This window comes from Choloepus didactylus, chromosome 13 (genome assembly GCF_015220235.1).
Source record: "Choloepus didactylus isolate mChoDid1 chromosome 13, mChoDid1.pri, whole genome shotgun sequence".
Lineage (NCBI taxonomy): Eukaryota > Metazoa > Chordata > Mammalia > Pilosa > Megalonychidae > Choloepus > Choloepus didactylus.
Window position 1 is genome coordinate 6,634,235 of NC_051319.1, and position 12,455 is coordinate 6,646,689.

The following is a 12,455-nucleotide window of genomic DNA, read 5'->3' on the forward strand; positions in this document are numbered from 1 at the left end:
GCATGCCTTGAAGATACCTTAATTTGGACTTCATTTTAGCTTCAAAACCATAATCTAATAAATGCCATTGTTTAAACCCAACCCATTTCATAGTATTTGTTTTAAGCAGCATGGGAAACTAAAACACAGGCTTACAGCCTTTTATTGTATGTATCAACTATAATACTTCGTCTTAGGCAATTGAGGTTTTTCATTCACCTTATAACATTTCCAACAAAGGTCTGCTGCCCTAAAATGGGTTCCAAGTTAGGTGAAACAGAGACAAGCACCTTTCATTCTGCCTTCACGTAGCCCCTAGACAGGTTAGAACACTTAAACACAATAATTTGCAAGTAAAGTACGTTCTGCTTCCTCTGGAACCAGGCATTAGGCATTAGGAAATGCATTAGGCATTCCCACACTGGGAATGCAGCCTGCCATCTTCAGGACTGCCACTGAGCTGAGTAGGGGATGGGGCAAGGGCAAGTAAAAATGCTACAGCACTTTCTTTCCGTTTATTTTATCTTTGTTTTTATTGTAACATATATACAGTGTAAGGTTTCCCATTTTAACCACTGTTGTGTAAAATTCAGTGATACTAATTATATTCACAGTATTGTGCTACCAACACCACTATCCATTACCAAAACTTTTTCATCACCCCAAACAGAATCTCTATACCCATCAAGCATTACGTCCCAATTCCCAACCCCAGCCCACAGTTGCTGGTAACCTGTAATCCAGTCTCTGTTTCTATGTATTTGCTTATTTTAGGTACTTCAAGTAAGTGAAATCATAGAATATTTGTCCTTTTGTGTCTGGCTTATTTCACTCAACATGATTTCTTGAAGGTTAACCCATGTTGTAGAATGTATCAATACTTCATTCCTTTTTATGGCTGAATAATATTCTGTTGTATGTATATGCTACATTTAGTTTATTCATCAGTTGATCGACACATGGATTGCTTCCACCTGTTCCTACCATTTTTTAATTCAATTTTATTGAGATATATCCATATACCGTGCAATCCAAAGTATACAATCAGTGGCTCACAGTATTATCACATAGTTGTGCATTCATCACCACAATCAAAATTTGGCAATTTTCAGTACTCGAGGAAAGAAAAAATAGAAATTTGAGAACATCCCATACTCCTGTTCCCCCCATTATTGATCCCTAGCATTGATGTGGTACACTTGTTACTGCTGAGGAAAGACTATTAAGATATTACTGATAACTGTAGTCCATAGTTTGCATTAGGTGCATTTTCCCCCATATACCACTCTTTTAACTCCTTGTAATAGTTTCGTACATTTTGTCTGCTTCATGGAGGAAATTTTTTTATATTTGTACTGTTAATTGCAGTCATTGTTCACATTGTCCAAAAACTTAAGATTTACTGAGTTATGCAGTCATGTTTTAAACTCTGGATTTCCTTCTGGTGACATATATGACTCCAGACTTCCCCATCAACCTTATTCCCACACAATTCAGCATTGCTAGTTATACTCACAATAATGTGCTCACATCACCTCTATGCATTTCCAAACAATTAAATTTAACCTAGTTAAAAACTGTACACTTTAGCAACTGCTCTTCATTTTCTAGCCTCATTCTATCTCCTGCCAATATTCTAGATTCTGTGTCCATGAGTTTACATAATATAATTAGTTCATTTAGTGAGAGCATACAGTATTTGCCCTTTTGTGTCTGAATTATTTCACTTCAAATAATGCCCTCAGGGTTAATCCATGTTGTCACATGCTTCAGAATTTCATTCCTTCTTAGTGCTGAATAATATTCCACCATATGTATATATCACATTTTGTTTATCCGTTCGTCGGTTGATGGACCGTTGGATTGTTTCCATCTTTGAGAATTGCGAATAGTGATGCTATCATCATCAGTGTGCGGATGTCGGTTCACGTCCCTGCTTTCAGTTCATCTGGGTGTATACTTAGTAGTGGGATTGCCAGATCATAGGGCAACTCTATGCTTAGTTTTCTGAGGAACTGCCAACCATCTTCCACAGCAGCTATACCATTGTACATTCCCACCAGCAGTAAATTAAGTGTTCCTATTTCTCCATATCCTCTCCAGCATTTGTAGTTTCCTGTTTGTTTAATTGTGGCCTTTTTAGTAGGTCTGAAATGATATCTCATTGTGGTTTTGATATGCATTTCCCTAATAGCTAGTGAAAATGAGCATCTTTTCATGTGCATTTTAGCCATTTGTAATTTCCTCATTGGAAAAATGTCTATTCACTTCTTTTTCCCATTTTTAATTGAGTTGTTTGTCTTTTTGTTGTTGAGTTGTAGAATTTCTTTGTATATTCCTCTCAATTTGGTGTGTACTTGGTTGCCGTAAACCGTTAACTATTTTCCAGAATTCTGACAAAGTTGGTTGTGACAGTTTCTGCTTCTTTCTTCTTTAATAATTCAATTTTATTGAGATATATTCACATACCATGCAGTCATACGAAGTGTACAATCATTTGTTCACAGTACTACCATAGAGTTGTGCGTCCATCACCAAAATTAATTTTTGAACATTTTCATTACCACACACACAAAAGTAATAAGAACAAAAATTAAAGTGAAAAAGAACAATTAAAGTAAAAAAAAAGAACACTGGGTGCTTTTTTCTTTTTTCTTTTTTTTTTGGTCCCCATATTTCTACTCATCCATCCATACACTGGACAAAGGGGAGTGTGATCTATATGGCTTTCCCAATCACATTGTCACCCCTCATAAGCTACATTTTTATACAATCATCTTTAGGATTCACGGGTTCTGGGTTGTAGTTTGATGGTTTCAGGTATTTACTACTAGCTATTCCAATTCATTAGAACCTAAAAAGGGTTGTCTATATTGTGCGTAAGAGTGCCCACCAGAGTGATGTCTCAGCTCCTTTTGGAATCTCTCAGCCACTGAAATTTATTTCATTTCATTTCACATGCCCCTTCTGGTCAAGAAGATGTTCTCCATTCCATGATGCCAGGTCCAGATTCCTCCCCAGAAGTCAAATTCCACATTGCCAGGAGTATTTACACCCCTGGGTGTCAGATCCCACGTAGTGGGGAGGGCAGTGGTTTCATGTGCCAAGTTGGCTCAGCTAGAGAGAGAGGGCCACATCTGAGCAACAAAGAGGCATTCAGGAGGAGACACATGGGCACAATTATAAGCAGGCCTGGCCTCTCCTTTGCAGTAACAGTCTTCCCTAGGGCAAGTCCTTCTGCTTCTTTTTTGATATTTCTATGGGGAATAGGTGTTTGGAAATGCTGAGTCAGCCATTTCACTGGTGTCACTTTGGCTACATTTATCATAGAAAATTTTCAAACATTTATAAAGGTAGACAGAATGATATATGTACCCCTGTGTTACCCGGTTTCCAGTACCCAGTAACTAATGTACCCAGTTACCCTGTTTTGACAGTTTATTGGCACTCTATATGGATGTTATTTTGTTCTTTTAAAGTATATTTAATGACATGGAAAAAAAGTTCATAGTACATTACTAAGTGCAAAACTAGGTCATCAGTTTATAATATGCCACTAAAAAAGATGATAGCTATACATTAGCTTGGATAAATAGAGTAATATAAGTATAATGTCTTTTGGGGCTTGTGGTTTTTCTTTTCTCAACTTTGTTTTTAGCATTTTAGTAATAAAAATAATTGCTTGTAAAATTAGAGTTGACAATTTTTAATTCTATGGTGCACACACTTCATTCAGAAAGACATCAATACATTTTCTGTTTTTTTTTGTGTGATAAAATTTATCATTCTTTGTGAGTATGGCGTTTCTGAGTATTATGTTATAGATTCAAAGTCCTTCTCTGAGATTGAAAAAAAAAAGTCTTACTGAAATGTCTAGAATTTATTTTGTTGTAAAATACAAGGTGGAGTCAACTTAATTTTTCCCAGATTCATACCCAGTTGTCCCTACAGTATTATTGAATAATTCTTTTTCCCACTGATTTGAAATTTGCACTTTTATCAGATATTAAATTCTCATATATGTTTGTATGTATACTTGAACTGTTTTTTTCTTTTACATTGATCCACCTATCTGTTCTGGAGTTAGTATCACATTGTTTTAATTATTGTAATTTATAATGTGCTTTTATCTCTCCTAGGAATAATCTACCCACCTACAGTTTTCTTCATTTACCAGATTTATTGTAGTTGCTTGTATGTTTTAAAATTTAGATAAATTTTAGTATTAGGTTGCTTAGTTCATTAAAAATATCCTATTGATACTTGTATTATGGTCATATTAACTTGATAAATTAACTTAGGGATCATTGGAACCATAATTATGACACTGAATCTTTCTCACCAAGACATGGCGTATTTTTACATTTGTTTAAGTCTTCTTTAATATCTCTCAATTTTATTTTATGTTGTTCTTCATATCGATACTATACATTTCTTATTAGGTTATCCCTAAGAATTTTATCATTTTTGTTGCTATAAATGGGTTCTTTTCTGAATATTCTAATTAAATTCAGTTAATTTTCTTGGGTTTTCTAGGTGGACAGTCATATCATCAGCACGTATCATTTAATTTCTCTCTTTGTGTATATCTAATTTCTTTTTTTCTAATTATATTGGCTAATATAACTCAAGAAGAATGTCAACTACTGATAGTGGACATCTTTATCTTATTCATGACTTTAATGAGAATGCATCTAGTGCTTAGTAAGTGGGTTGTTTTTTAAATTGTGATAGTTATATTTTATTATATAAAGAAAATGTTCATCTATTCAAATTTTTATTAAGTTTTACCAAGAATGAATATTATTGGATATCTTTTCCAATAATAGAGATGGTCAAAGATTTTTGTCCTCACATTTGTTGAATTATGTAATAGATTTTATAATACGAAAATATCTTTGCATTTCTGAAACAGACTTCCTTCTGATATATTATTAGTCTTTTGATGGGCTGAAGAATTAGGTTTGTAATATTTCATTTGATATTTTTACACTAGTGAGAGACTGGTCCATATTTAATATCAATATTATGCTGGATTTATAAAAGACTAGAAGTTGTTACTCTTCTTCTGTGCTCTGAAACAGTTTAAATAACAGTGGCAATGTTTTTTTCATAAATTTGTGGTAGAATTCCCATAAATGATTTTCTGACCCTAGAGATTTCTAGGAGATTCTTGCTTTAATTACTTAGAAAGAAAGAGACAGAAAGGGAGAGAAAGAAAACTTATTTAATTTATATTTGATAAAATGTATTTCTAACATTTTTGTAAATTTTCTTGAAACAGGTGTGTTCAAAAAAATTAATAAATGCTTTAGAGAAAACAGGTGAGTGAAAAAATTTTTAAATGATCACATTTTGCCACATGCCCATGATTATTTTTTATGAGTCTGTTCAAATTTGGGATAGGAGCAGAGTCTTGCTTACCTTTCTCTAGAAGTCATATTTTCCTTATATAGCAGTTCCTCTTGCCTACTGAAATGTTGAATTTGATACTTTGATAGCCAGAAGAAGCTCCTTGCATCCTGTGTTCAATAGAAGACCATATGGCTACAGGGATTTTCTGTAAAAGCTCAATAGCTCCATTTTAGAAATTAGAGGGCTGAGTATAAAGGAGTTTTTACTCTGAGAATTAGATTAGTACTGAGAAGTTAAAAAGAAATCTTTGCAGGCTTAAGGCAATTATGAGGTTCAAAGGATCTTGCGTGTATTCTATTTTTATAAGAATTTTAGGTCTCTCAGGGATATTAAACCACTTAGGGTCTATTTGTCTCATAACTAAATCAATTACATTCTTTTCTTCTGTATTTTATTCGTCTCTTTGTTTTTTCATTTCTTCTATGATACCCATCTATTCTTTCAAACTCTCTGTACCTAAGACATCTGTCAGTCACATCTATGGCCATGCTTAACCATGGTGGCGATGATGAGAATAAAAACAAAAAAACATTGGTAATGACATTTTTATTTTAATTTATGTTCTCTCAATTTTTTTTTATTTTTTTATTAAGATTTATTCACATACTATACAATCATCCAAAGTATATAGTCCATTGATCACATTACCATCATATAGTTGGTCATTCATCAACCCGATCTATTTTTTTAACATTTTCCTTGTACCAGAAAAAGTGAAAGCAAGAATTTAAAAAAAAGAGTAAAAACAACACCCACATTGTCCCCCTCCATTCTTCCTTTAGTTTTTTTGTTTTCTTGTTTTCTTTTTTTTTTTCCTTCCTTCCTCCTTTTTTCTATTCATCCATTCATACACTGGACAAAGGGGAGTGTGATCTACATGGCTTTCGCAATCACATTGTCACCCCTCATAAGCTATATTTTTATAAGATCATCTTCAAGATTCAGGAGTTCTGGGTTGTAGTTTGATAGTTTCAGGTATTTACTGCTAACTATTCCAATTCATTAGAACCTAAAAAGGGTTATCTATATTGTGTGTAAGAGTGCCCACCAGAGTGACCTCTCGGCTCCTTTTGGAATCTCTCAGCCACTGAAACTTATTTCATTTCATTTCACATGCCCCTTTTGGTCAAGAAGATGTTCTCCATCCCATGATGCCGGGTCCAGATTTCTCCCTTGAAGTCATATTCCACGTTGCCAGGGGTATTTACACGCCTGGGTGTCGGATCCCACATAGGAGGGCAGTGATTTCATGTGCCAAGTTGGCTTAACTAGAGAGAGAGGGCCACATCTGAGCAACAAAGAGGCATTCAGGAGGAGACACTTGGGCACAATTATAAGCACAATTATAACTCTCCTTTGCAGTAATAGTCTTCCCACGGGCAACTCCCGTGATAGAGGGCTTGGCCCATCAAACCGTCAGTTCCCAATGTCTGTGAGCACATCGTAACCATTCAGGTGGGGAAGCCCAACACCTCTGCATTGTCCCCCAGCTCTTCAGGGGGCCTCTGCGTATTTTTTTCATTTTTTTTTTTTTAGACTATATCAAAATTAAAAATTAAAAAAAAAATACAAGAAAAAAAATTTCAAATAAACCAAAACAAGGGAGTAAGAAAAAGACAACTAACCTAAAATAATTACTTTACTTCCAATAGGTTCCTACTGTACCCCAAGAAAATAACCTAATATAGCAACATTTCTGTGAACTTGTTCCTATCATACCCAACAGAAATTAACAAACCATAGTCATTCCTGGGCATTCCCAGAACATTAAATTTACCCATGATAGCTTATCTGTTCTTATTAGGTTATCATTTCCCCTTCACTAATTGCTCTCTATCACTGGGTCGCCTACATTCTACATTATAAACCAGTTATTTTACATTTTTCACTGTTCACATTAGTGGTAGTGTATAATATTTCTCTCTTTGTGCCTGGCTTATTTCGCTCAGCATTATGTCTTCAAGGTTCATCCCTATTGTCATATGTTTCACTACATTGTTCCTTCTTACTGCTGGGTAATAGTCCATCGAATGTGTACCACATTTTATTTATCCATTCATCTGTTGAAGGACATTTGGGTTGTTTCCATCTCTTGGCAATTGTGAATAATGCTGCTATGAACATTGACATGCAGATATCTGTTCCTGTCACTGCTTTCAGATCTTCCGGGCATATACTGAGATGGGCAATTGCTGGATCGAAGGGCAACTATATCTAGTTTTCTGAGGAACTGCCAGACTGTCTTCCAGAGTGGCTGAACCATTATGCAGTCCCACCAACAATGAATAAGAGTTCCAACTTCTCCACATCCTCTCCAGCATTTGTAGTCTCCTTTTTGTTTAATGGCAGCCATTCTAATTAGTGTGAGATGGTCTTAATTTGCTTCTCTCTAATAGCTGGTGAAGCCGAACATTTTTTTGGCCATTTGTATATCCTCTTCAGAGAACTATCTTTTCATATCTTTTGCCCATTTTATAATTGGGCTGTGTGACTATTGTCATTGAGTTGTAGGATTTCTTTATGTATGCAACATATCAGTCTTTCGTCAGATACATGGTTTCCAGAAATTTTTCCCTCTGAGTTGGCTGCCTCTTCACGTTTTTGAAAAATTCCTTTGAGGTACAGAAACAGAAATTCTAAGTTTGAGGAGTTCCCATTTATCTGTTTTTTCTTCTGTTGCTTGTGATTTGAGTGTAAGGTCTAGGAAGTGACAGTCTAACACAAGGTCTTGAAGATGTTTCCCTACATTATCTTCTAGGAGTTTTATGGTACTGTCTTTTATATTGAGGTCTTTATCCTTCTAGTTAATTTTTATGTAGGGTGTGAGGTAGGGGTCCTCCTTCATTCTTCTGGATATGGATATCCAACTCTCCTGGCCCCATTTGTTGAAAAGACGGTTATGTCCCAGTTTAGTGGCTTTGGGGGCCTTATCAAAGATTAGTCGGCCATAGATCTGGGGGTCTATCTCCAAATTCTCAATTTGATTCCATTGAACAATATGTCTATCTTTGTGCCAGTACCATGTTGTTTTGACTACTGTGGCTTTATAGTAAGTTTCAAAGTCAGGGAATATAAGTCCTTCCAGTTCGTTTTTCTTTTTTGGAGTGTTTCTAGCAATTTGAGGCATCTTCCCTTTCGAAATAAATTTTATAACTAGCTTTTCCAACCCTGCAAAGTAGGTTGTTGGAATTTTGATTGGGATTGCATTGAATCTGTAGATGAGTTTGGGTAGACTTGACATCTTAATGACATTTAGCCTTCCTATCCATGAACATGGAATATTTTTCCATCTTTTAAGGTCCCTTTCTATTTCTTTTAGTAGAGTTATATAGTTTTCTTTGTATAGATCTTTTACATCTTTGGTTAAGTTTATTCCTAGGTACTTGATTTTGTTAGTTGCTATTGAAAATGGTATCTTTTTCTTGTGTCTCTCTTCACTTTGTTCATTTCTAGCATATAGAAACATTACTGACTTAATCTTGTATCACACTACTTTGCTAAATTTGTTTATTAGCTCTAGTAGCTGTATCATCAGTTTCTCAGGGTTTTCCAGATATAAGATCATATCATCTGCAAGTAATGACAGTTTTACTTCTTCCTTTCCAATCTGGATGCCTTCTATTTTTGTCTTGCCGGATTGCCCTGGCTAGTACTTCTAGCACAATGTTGAATAACAGTGGTGACAGCGGGCATCCTTGTCTTGTTCCTGATTTTAGAGGGAAGGCTTTCAGTCTTTCACCACTGAGTACTATGCTGTCTGTAGGTTTTTCATACATGCTCTTTATCATATTGAGGAAGTTTCCTTTAATTCCTACCTTTTGAAGTTTTTTTATCAAAAAGGGTGTTGGATTTTGTCGAATGCTTTTTTAGCATCTATTGAGATGATCATTTGATTTTTCTCTTTTGATTTGTTAATGTGTTGTAATAAATTGATTGATTTTCTTAGTTGAACCATCCTTGCATGCCTGGAATGAACCCCACTTGGTCATGGCGTATGATTTTTTTAAATGTGTCTTTGGATTCAATTTGTAAGTATTTTGTTGAGGATTTTTGCATCTATATTCATTAGGGAGATTGGCCGATAGTTTTCCTTTTTTGTAGCATCTTTGCCTGGTTTTGGTATTAGATTGATGTTAGCATCATAAAATCTGTTAGGTAATGTTCCATTTTCTTCAGTGTTTTCAGAGAGTTTAAGTAAGATTGGTATCAGTTCTTTTTGGAAAGTTTGATAGAGTTCCCCTGTGAAGCCATCTGGCCCTGGGCATTTATTTGTGGGAATCTTTTTGATGACTGATTGGCTTTCTTTGCCAATAAGTCTAGGCTGTTCATATGTTTCCAGGAAATTGTCCATTTCCTCTACATTATCCAGTTTGTTGGCATACAGTTGTTCATAGTATCCACTTATAATTTTTTTAATTTCTTCAGGATCTGCAGTAATGTCAGCTTTCTCATTCATTATTTTGTTTATATCAGTCTTTCTTTTTGATTCTGTCAGTCTAGCTAGAGGTTGTCAATTTTGTTGATCTTCCAGAGAACCAACTTTTGGTGTTATTTATTCTCTCTATTGTTTTTTTGTTCTCTACATCATTTAATTCTGCTTTAATCCTTATTTCTTTCCTTCTTCTTGGTTTAGGATTAGTTTGTTGTTCATTTTCTAGCTTCTTCAGTTGCTCCATTAGTTCTTTGATGTTAGCTTTTCTTCCTTTTTGATGTAAGCATTTAGTGCTATGAATTTCCCCCTCAGTGCCACTTTTGCTGCATCCCATAGGTTTTGATATGTTGTGTTCTCATTTTCATTCGTCTCTATGTATTTAGCAATTTCTCTTGCTTTTTCTTCTTTAACCCACTGATTGTTTAGGAGCGTGTTGTTTAACCTCCAGGTATTTGTGAATTTTCTAAGTCTATGATGGTTATTGACTTCTAATTGTATTCCATTGTGGTCAGAGAATGTGCTTTGAATAATTTCAATTTTTTAAAATTTATTAAGACTTGTTTTATGGCCCAGCATGTAATCTATTCTGGAGAAAGTTTCATGAGCACTAGAGAAGGATGTGTATCCTGTTGATTTGGGATGTAATGTTCTATATATGTCTGTTAAATCAGATTCATTTGTCAGATTGTTTAGATTTTCAGTTTCCTTGTTGGTCTTCTGTCTGGTTGATCTATCTATAGGAGAGAGTGATGTGTTGAAGTCTCCCACAATTATTTTGGAAACATCCATTGCTTCCTTTAGTTTTGCCAGTGCTTGTCTCATGTATTTTGTGGCATCTTGATGGGGTGCATAAACATTTATGGTTATTTCTTCTTGTTGAATTGCCCCTTTTATTAGTATGTAGTGACCTTCTTTGTATCTCCTAACATACTTGCATTTAAAGTCTATTTTATCTGAAATTAATATTGCTACTCCTGCTTTCTTTTGGCTGTAGCTTGCATGAAATATTTTTTTCCATCCTTTCATTGTCTATTTCTTTGTGTCCCTGTGTCTAAGATGAGTCTCTTGTATGCAACATATTGATGGTTTACGTTTTTTGATCCATTCTGCCAATCTATATCTTTTAATTGGGGAGTTTAATCCATGCTAATGACATTTTATAGAGATAGAGGTGCAGCATGGAAGGGTTTAATAACCTATGTTGGTTTTGGTTCTTTAAATCATTTGTAAATATTAATTCAAGGCCATATACTTACTTAGTGGTCACAACTTTGTTGTAGTTTCCAGTCTCTAGAGGTGTCCTAAGATTTCTCCCTTCCATCTCCATTGTCCAGTAAAAGCATTATAAAAATCATAACAGATTGAAGTATTAATAAATATATCCCATATTTTTTTTTCTTTTAGTTTTATATTCTTTCCAACTTCATTCTACCTTCATGGAACTAGGAAGCTCTAATAGGGAACAAGACCTTAGGGACACCTGTCCTAAGGGAATAGTTCTTGTATTTAATAAGAAATTTCACTTTATTTTGTTCTCGATAATGGCTGCTTTGACTTTTGTCCACTGTTGAATTAAGGAAATAAATAGATCTCATTAGCTAAACTGAGTTTGTGAGTCTATGGTTTTATTTTTCTTTGGGACCATAGATACCTGAGAGTTTCCACCTGTATTTTGGGTTGACTTAGCTTCATATTTTAACAAGGCTTGCATTATTAGAAAGTGATTTTGTTAGTTCAAGAAATATTCTAAGAGAATGTTTTTAGGTCACATGATATTGTTAGGACTATTTAGTATCTGAATGCAGAAGCTGTTACCGTATCTTTCAATTAGTTATGATAGTCCACATAACTCCGCTAATTATAATTTAGCTTACTTTCTTTAGGTTAGGTTTATAATATAATACCATGATGGGTTTTTTTACCTTTCAAGTATTATAATTAAATTGAATTTATTAATGTCAATATGTATGCTTACTATTTGTTTCCTTTTTCTTCAAGGAGCATCTTATAAGGGACAAGATATTTTTTATACCTCAGGAAGCACATATACAACACCACAACCTCAGAAAAAGCAACTCAAACCCACTATTCAGAGTATAAGAACTAGATCTCTTGATAAAATAGTAGCTACATGTGCAGAAAAGAATGCACCTCAGTTACCTGAGGAGGAGGTGATTTTATCTGATAAGGAAGAAAGAACTGGTACTGCTTCTAAGTCTGAACAAATAGATAACAGCACATCATCTTCAAAAACTCTACTATCCAGGTATCATGAGAAAGTCTTTAATAAATGTTTTTCTCTGTCTTTGTCTCAGTAGATAAAACATAAGGTATATGGAACGTGTAATACATATATGAAAATTAAGTGAAGTATTAAGAATATGTTTTATAAATATAGTCCTTTGTTAGTAATATAAAAGGGAAGGAGTTTCAGCAAAGTAAGTACAGTAATGTCAAACACCTTTAGAAGATTATTCCAGATAAATATTTTTTCCATAACAAGAGCTTAACTTTTTTAGGCAATTTTATTGAGATATATTCACATACCTTGCATTCATCACCACAATCAATTTTTTTAATATTTTCATTACTCCAAAAAATAGTAATAAAAATAAAAGTAAAAGAGAAC

At 34.3% G+C, this 12,455-nt stretch overlaps 1 protein-coding gene across 3 annotated transcripts in view; it reads left to right on the forward strand.

The window, feature by feature from the left end:
• BDP1 (B double prime 1, subunit of RNA polymerase III transcription initiation factor IIIB) overlaps positions 1 to 12,455 on the forward strand; it is a 188,374-nt gene that overhangs the window by 157,559 nt on the left and 18,360 nt on the right. For all 3 annotated transcript variants that reach the window (XM_037800829.1, XM_037800830.1, XM_037800831.1), the window contains exons 36-37: positions 5,264 to 5,303; positions 11,825 to 12,092. In XM_037800829.1, the coding sequence (XP_037656757.1) occupies positions 5,264 to 5,303; positions 11,825 to 12,092 (308 nt within the window). The remainder of the gene's footprint in view (positions 1 to 5,263; positions 5,304 to 11,824; positions 12,093 to 12,455) is intronic.